This window comes from Salvelinus namaycush, chromosome 29 (genome assembly GCF_016432855.1).
Source record: "Salvelinus namaycush isolate Seneca chromosome 29, SaNama_1.0, whole genome shotgun sequence".
NCBI lineage: Eukaryota > Metazoa > Chordata > Actinopteri > Salmoniformes > Salmonidae > Salvelinus > Salvelinus namaycush.
The window spans coordinates 16,999,587-17,007,724 of NC_052335.1; the positions used below are offsets into that span (position 1 = coordinate 16,999,587).

The following is an 8,138-nucleotide window of genomic DNA, read 5'->3' on the forward strand; positions in this document are numbered from 1 at the left end:
CTTGCATCTGCGCTCAAGGCTCTCTATGCATGGGGGTCGTTTGAAACCAAGGTTTACACTATCTGGCAAAACAGATGCCTAAAAGTCATTCAGCCCAGCGATGTCGAGACCTCCCCACCCCCAGCATCTAGATGCTAGCCCCCGGAGATTTTAGAATATCAAAAAGATACCTAATGTTTAGACACCCCCCCAATACCCTATGTTTGAACCAAATGGCAGGTGTTTGAACCACATGTCTTAGGCTTCAAAGATAACTTTGAGGCGGTTTTAGCGCGAAAAAATACGACACCACGCGAGTCATACGGCTACAAAAGCTAAGCAAAACAGGTCCCCCTGTTAGCTTCGTTTTCGCGCATTTACCCTACAGCATTCCCCCAGGAATAGTTATCGGACGGACCCCGTTAAAAAAGATCATCTGGTAAAAACCCTCCTCATGGATATTTCTCAAGGTTAGTTCTTGAAATAAATATTTACATATGCTATATATTAGATTTGTTTGTTCTTGGGAATTGTTTGAAAACGTTGTATGTTATAGAAATATTAAACAGGCCTTAGGGCCCGGATTCTTAACGTATAAAATGTCAATATTAGCTAAAATGATTAGAGCTTTAATATTATCTAATGTTTTTTTAGATTCTCAAACCTTCACTCAGATTCTCCGAGATATAACTGAACTCGAACCGGCCGTAGGGTCTCCGGAACAAATTGTTTACATCCCAACGCCGACCCTGAATTGTAGTAAGTAAGATTCAAGAATTCCGTAAGAATATTTATACCTTAAAAACAAAAAGTGTAGGCATCTTATATTAAAAGTTATTTTATGTGTTTACAGCTGAAATACATCCTAGAACGGGTGCCATAGGGAGTCTACACGGTTTCTGTGAAGGATATGCCTACGAGACAATTGTGCCCTACTCCCAGGATGTATTTACACACAAGCCGCAAACAGAGACTTTAAACGGCCTGTCAACTCCCCTGACCCAGGACCGTTGGACGCCCCCTATTAAACACCAACGGACAATCAGGGCCCAGATCCACAGGTCCGCTTCACCCGAACAATACTACTGGGAGGGTATTCACGAGACAGCGTTACAAGGACAAGGTATGAATCAATTATCATTTATATATATATTTTATTTTTATGCCTGAATATGTTTAAACATGGACTAATGGTGTTTTTTTTTTTTTTTACTTTCAGGCTCACAAGCTACAGACCAGGCAGATGCTATAATTAGGGTTGCCCAAAGACATGTTCCCGAGTTCTCAGAGCTTCTTCAGAACAGCCCTCTTCAAAAAAGCCGAGGTATTTAATTAATGTATTGTTAATATATAGGCTTATATCTGAAATGTATTTTACATTTTTATCAAACATATTTTAGGGTTAATAACCTATTTTTCTGTATGTATTATTTTTTAATGCAGACTCCTCGCCGGCTTATAAAGACATCCAAGAAGCTACACATCTAGATCCCGAAGAGGCGCCAAAGACCCCAGTCACCAGAACAGCGAAGCCTGATGATTTCAAAGTTTTAAATGACATTTCTGAGGTAGACGATTTGATGTTCTGTGAAGTGGCCAACCTTATTGAAGCGGCCAATTCTGGTGGGGCAACAGCCTCTTGTGAAATAGACCAAGCCGTGCTTTTCAAGGCTTTTACACAGGGTTTAAAATCACGAAAGGCTTTACTTCAACGTCGTATGGGTATTCTATTCGAACATCAATACAATCAGGATGTGTCATTCTGGCGTAGAGAGCTTCCCCGCATGTTAAACAACAGTAGGGTTAAAACAAGCAAATACCTCCGTTAAAAAACACATATGTAAAAAAAAAAAACACAAGCACACACATCCTTAAGTAGAGAAATGGCGCCCCCTATAGACCTAAGCGAGACAATTGAAACCCTCTTAGCGGAAATCCCTACAGAGCTCCAAGATATAATTAACCATATGAATGATTCTGGGCTAATTGACATAGGGGCTATAGATGAAAACCTATTATCCCAGATTCCCTCCGAACTCATTGAAATTATTACACGTATGAATGAGTCAGGGTCTGCAGATGAAAACAGGTTATCACAGATACCCGAATCAATCATATCTTTAATTACCCAGATGAACGAGAGCCCAAGGTTTAATTCTGCACCCCCTACACCTCTAAGCCATCCTTTAACACCCTTGTTCGAAGAGGAAACCCAATACGATGTTTTTGAACAGCTGAACAAATGTCTATCAAATCTGGAGCGGGAAGGTCTTGATCACAATGTACAGAACGAAAGCCCTAGGTTTAATTCTGCACCACCTACACCTCTAAGCCAGCCTTTAACACCCATGTCTGAAGAGTCTGAAACCCAATACGATGTTTTTGAACAGTTGGACAATTGTCTAGCAAATCAGGATGGGGATGGTCTTGATCGCAGTGAACATGTTTTGTATCGAAATAAATTCCACAATATTGAGGTTCGACAGTTTTTCAATTTCGCATGGGGGGGTCAGATTCGGGAATATGCTGTGTTTTACGTAATGCTTATGGACACTTTGAATGAACTGGTAGATAGAGTTAGAGCTTATAGCCAACCAAGGGATACCTTACAGTTGGAAATTTTTGGAGACAGTCTGCAGAGCCGTGTGTCGCTTATTTTAAATAGGGGTGAAGCAGATCTTGAACAATTTGTTAACCTGCTAGAACGCCTTGTTCAGTCAAATTTAAACGTGCTAGCAGATAGGACCCTCGAACTTGTAGTACAATTAGTCCGGCCACCACAAGGGGGCGGCGGGCAGAGACGTAAACTCGATAGCCTGATGCAGTCCGAAATCATAAGCAATAAAAAGGCCTACCTCATAATCGTTCACAATCATGGTAATAAGCTATGCTTTGCCATAGGTTTGGCCCACTTACTCAGCCCAGGATGTACAGAGCGCGAAGCGTTACAGAAAGCTCAAGAGCTACAAAAGGCTGTGGGTTTAGGTATACAGGAGGCTGTGGCTTTCTCAGACATAGGCAAATTTGAAAACTTTCTGAATATCAAGATTGTGGTTTTGTACCACAGCAGGGCTAATGACGCTCTCTTGAAGTTCCAAAATATACAAGAGCCACACCCTAAGACTATGTACTTTTATGTGCAAAATGAGCATTACTATGCCGTAACTAACATCACAGCATTTTTAGGCGCCCCATATGTCTGTCCAGCCTGTCATACCGGCTACACCCGCAAGGGGGGGCACTCGTGCCGTTATAACTGTTCAGTATGTCTGGATAAACATTGCCCTATGCAACCGCTAAACTTGACACCCTGTGAGGATTGTCACCGCACATGTCGTTCGGCCTACTGTTACGAAAAACACAAAACTGAAACATGGCACCCCAAGGCCTGTAAATCTGTAAGCATTTGTGACATTAACAAGAAATGTCCAAAATGTCAATGCAATTACAACCTTAAAATAGACAGCCCTAAACCCCATGTTTGTGGAATCATACATTGCCCAATCTGTAAAGGGCCCTTGAAAAGCAGAGACGCAGAAGTTGTTCAAGAAGTAACACATGAGTGTTACATTCAGCCCTTGGCTGAAGATGAACATACAGAGAAATATGTTTTTTATGATTTTGAGACAAATCAGCAATCAGGGGTTCACTTGCCTATTTTTGTATCTACCATGACTTTCACCGGTGAAAAGTGGTCGGCCGAGGGGCCCGATTGCGCCCGACTCTTTCTAAAACATTTTAGAAAGGCCCAGTACAGAAACTTCACGTTTATAGCTCACAATGCGCGAGCCTATGACTCCTATCTGCTTCTGAACCCTTTGATACAGCAAGGCGTGGCGCCCAGTGTCATTGCTCAAGGGAGTAAAATCTTATGTTATGTTGACCACGCCTTCAAACAGAGATACATTGACAGCTTAAGCTTCTTACCCATGAGATTGGCTCAAATGCCAGAGGCCTTGGGTTTTGAAAACTCGGTCAAAGGCTATTTCCCCCACTTCTTCACATCTGAGGAGAATCTACATTATATAGGAGCTTATCCAGCCCCCGAAATGTACGGTTGTGATCAAATGTCTACCAAAGAGCGTGAGAAATTCATGACGTGGTACGAGACAGTAAGACATGGAACTTTTGATTTTCATAAAGAGATGGAATCATACTGTGACAATGACGTGGTTATACTACGTGAAGGATGCCTCAGATTCAGAGAAGAGGTAATCAAAGATGCAGGCATTGACCCCTGGAGCTGTACAACTATTGCATCCGCGTGCATGAAAACCTATCGTACACACTATCTAACTCCAGCATCTATAGCGATCCCATCGCCAGACAACTACCGACGACAATTCAAGGCCTACTCTAGTGGCTCCATTCAATGGTTGGAGTACCTAGCCCAGGATAAAAATGTTTTTATCCAACATGCTTTGAATCGGGGGGAGAAGGCTTTTGGGCCTTACCATGTAGATGGATACACACAGATTGACGGTGTTGAGACAGTGTATGAGTACAACGGTTGTTTCTTCCACGGTTGTAAATTATGCTTTGTCCCCCAGGCCATGTGTGTCCTAACCCAAAAGACTTTTGGGGAAATGTACCAAGAGTTTCAAGACAAACTGAATTCTTTAAAGGCTACATACGGGTTAAAAGTTGTGGTTTTGTGGGAACACGAATGGACAGCCCTGAAAAAGGCGGATCCTCATGTTCAGGCCTTCCTTACCCAATATGACCCTCCAGAGCCCCTGGAACCGAGACAGGCCTTGTTTGGAGGCAGGACCAATGCTTTGACATTGCGTTATGTAGCTCAACCCGACGAGACAATAGGCTATGTAGATTTTACATCCCTATATCCTCATGTAATGAGTTCCTCATGCTATCCTATAGGGCATCCTGAAATTATTCACAGCGACTTTGACGAACCCCAAAATTATTTTGGTTTAATCAAAGCGACTGTCTACCCTCCTAGGGGTCTGTTTATACCTGTGCTGCCTTACAAGGGGTCTAAAGGAAAACTTTTCTTTCCCCTTTGTCGCACATGCTGTGAAAACAACAACCAGGAAAACCCATGTGATCACTCAGATCAAGAAAGAGCCCTGACAGGTGTCTGGGTCACCGCTGAATTCTCTAAGGCTTTGGAGAAGGGGTATCGTGTGGCCAAAATCTTTGAAGTGTGGAACTTTTCCAGGAAATCAGACACACTTTTTAAAGAGTACATCAAGACCTTCTTGAGATGCAAGCAGATGGCTTCAGGCTATCCAGCATCGGTCACAGATCAAGAAAGTAAAGAGAAGTACATTCAAGACTACCATGACAGAGAAGGCATACTTCTTGACCCTGACAGAATACAGGTCAACAAAACCAAAAGAAATGTTTCGAAATTGTACTTGAACTCCCTTTGGGGGAAGTTAGCGCAGAGAAGCAATATGCTAACAACTTCGATCATTAAAGACCCGGAAGAATTTTTGGAATTTGTTTTTTCGGACCAATACGAAATTTCACATTTTTCATTCTTGAGTCAAGACATTGCCTTGGTGCAATGGCGGCGCAACCCAAAGTGGGTTCTACCCCCAGGTAATGTAAATGTGTTTCTTGCAGCATTTACCACAGCCTATGCCCGACTTGAACTGTACACCCTCATGGAACAGCTTCAGCGGCGGGTTCTTTACCACGACACAGACTCTGTGGTCTATGTAAGCAAGCCGGGGGATTGGACCCCCCCACTTAGCAACTATCTTGGGGGTTTAACTAGTGAACTCGCCGAGGGTGACCATATCACAGAATGGTCCTCATGTGGGCCCAAAAGCTATGCTTTTAGGACTAAAGACAATCACGTGGTGTTGAAAGCCAAAGGCGTGACTCAAAACTACGAAAATGCCCCGCGTGTAAACTTGGAATCAATCACGCGCTTGGTCGACGGGTTCGTAAATGACAAGAATAGTGACTTGGAGATTTTGACCTCCTACAACAAAATAGTGAGGGATAAAAAGGGGTTCCATCTAAGAAACGCCCCACTCACTAAAAGATTCAGGGTAGTCTATGACAAGAGACGGCTATTGCCTGACGGTACCACATTGCCCTTTGGCTACTGACTTATGCTACAAGCCCCAGTGTGTCTTAAAGCTTAAGATATAATGACGGCTGTCGAGGATTTTGACCCCCGTTTAAAACTGCCCTTTTCGGCCTTAATTGCAGGCCCATCAAACAGTGGTAAAACTTTTTTTGTAAAAAGTATTTTAGAGAATTCTGAACATGTGTTATCTCAAAAGCCTGACAATATTGTATGGTGTTATTCATGTTACCAACCTCTGTATGATGAATTATTGAAGACAATAAAAATCAAGTTTGTTGAAGGAATACCCGAATCTCTGTCTGATGATGAACTTCTCCCCCCACATAAATATAATCTGCTGGTTTTGGACGATATGCTATTTGCTGGTAGCGAACACCCCGAAATTGCACGAGCTTTTACCCAATATACTCATCATAGAAACCTGTCCGTGCTTTACTTGGTCCAGAATGTGTTTCACCAAGGTAAAAATAGTCGGACCATTAGCTTGAATGCCAACTACATGGTATTGTTTAAAAATCCTAGAGACAAACTGCAAATTAGCACTCTAGCTCAGCAGATGTACCCTGGACGGAAATCATACTTTATGGAGAGCTATGAGGACGCTACCAAAGAGCCATTTTCTTATTTAATCGTGGATTTAAAAGCAAATACTCCAGAACACCTTAGGCTACGTACAGGGCTGTTTCCGTGGGAGCGGCCTGCTGCATACCTTCCTAAAAAGTAAACGCTATGTCTCTGCGTTTAAAAAGAAACCTGCCCCTCTTGACAAGGCTAGTTGGGTCTACAGCTAAAGGACGGAAGGCCATCTTGGGTAGTTGTTCTTCAGATCTCATATTAGCCTTATGTGAGATTGCTTTGAATCTTCTCAAAGGACGCATTCCACTCACCCTGAACCAATTGAAAAAATTAAAGAGACAAAAGACCGCGATCAAACTCTTTGCCAATAAAAGGGCCAGTCTTCAAAAGAAAAGACATAGTATACAACAGTCTGGGGGTTTTCTTATACCTTTACTCAGTATAGCCGTGCCCTTCATCACCAGCCTTATTGCGGCCAGACGTGGGGGTTGAACACGCGGTGTGATGGCCACTAAAATGTACTTGGTGCCACAACAAGAGTTGGATAGACTTAAAAATCAAATGCAGGGTCCTGAAAATATCAGACAAACAGCTGAAAATGATTTGGATACGGCCATGAAGGATGTTTTGAACCGAAAAGGATTGAACCCCTATGATAAGATCCAAAAATACACAAACCTAATGCAAAGATATTTGACTCTGGTAAAGCAAGGGGAGAGAGAGACCAACCATTTAACACTTTCCCTACCGGACCCTTTAACAGATGTCGAACCTAACGATAGCCAGGCCCCGGTAAGGCCTGTACCGGCGATCTTACCTAGTGAAGATCCTATGTCTGGTGAAGCTCAAATGCCTTTTGAAGATAAAGTTATGCATGACCTACTGACACATGTGCCTTTACGTAACAGGAAGAATGTTAAATACATTATGAACAAGATAAAAGACTCAAAGGGGTTAGCTGCTTGGAACGATTCTGGAGAGTTTATACTTCAGGGCGCTGTTGTTAGGGGGTCCCATATGGTGGACTTACTTAAAAGTACCACGGCTGCCCACAAGGTTGCTGATGACCGAAGGCCTCCCGGCTGGCGTCAGTTTCTTAAGGCCCTGGCAATCCTGAACATTCCCCTCTCCGGTGTACCCAACCATAAGCTTCGTCAACAGATTCAAGCTTTAAAACAAAAGCCTTCAACGAGATACAGCACCCCTAAAGATGCCCCAACGACACCGTCCCCCTATGAAAGCGATGATGCTAACTCATTTACTCCCATGAACGTCTCAGGACCTTTTCCTAATCCCGATCTCTCGGCGTGGTTAGACTTTTGAAAATGACTTTTGAATGACTATGATTAAATTCAATAAAATGTTTTATTTGAAAAATAAGCAATTTAACATTTGTGGCATTCTTGAAACATATGACGTGAGCATACGCCTTGATTACGCGTTCTTAAACGACACACATTTGAACACTTTTGATATTTTCTAACAAAACAAGATACAAAGTTATCATTACTTCTTAAAT

General features: G+C 42.6%; 1 protein-coding gene across 1 annotated transcript; it reads left to right on the forward strand.

Annotated features, from left to right (window-relative positions):
• The first annotated feature begins 445 nt into the window (after positions 1-445).
• Positions 446-2,343, forward strand: LOC120024602. The gene is made up of 4 exons (XM_038968893.1): positions 446-738; positions 833-1,102; positions 1,199-1,303; positions 1,423-2,343. Exons 1-4 carry the CDS (start codon positions 477-479, stop codon positions 1,806-1,808), a joined length of 1,023 nt encoding a protein of 340 aa, XP_038824821.1. The 5' UTR covers positions 446-476; the 3' UTR covers positions 1,809-2,343.
• Positions 2,344-8,138: the final 5,795 nt, after the last annotated feature.

What these genes read in the sequence shown, in the direction of transcription:
- LOC120024602 (XM_038968893.1), top strand. Translation starts at nt 477, where the DNA reads ATGCTATATATTAGATTTGTTTGTTCTTGGGAATTGTTTGAAAACGTT. An exon ending in GACAGCGTTACAAGGACAAG is followed by an intron (nt 1,103 to 1,198) that starts GTATGAATCAAT and finishes TTTTACTTTCAG; the next exon opens with GCTCACAAGCTACAGACCAG. An exon ending in CCCTCTTCAAAAAAGCCGAG is followed by an intron (nt 1,304 to 1,422) that starts GTATTTAATTAA and finishes TTTTTAATGCAG; the next exon opens with ACTCCTCGCCGGCTTATAAA.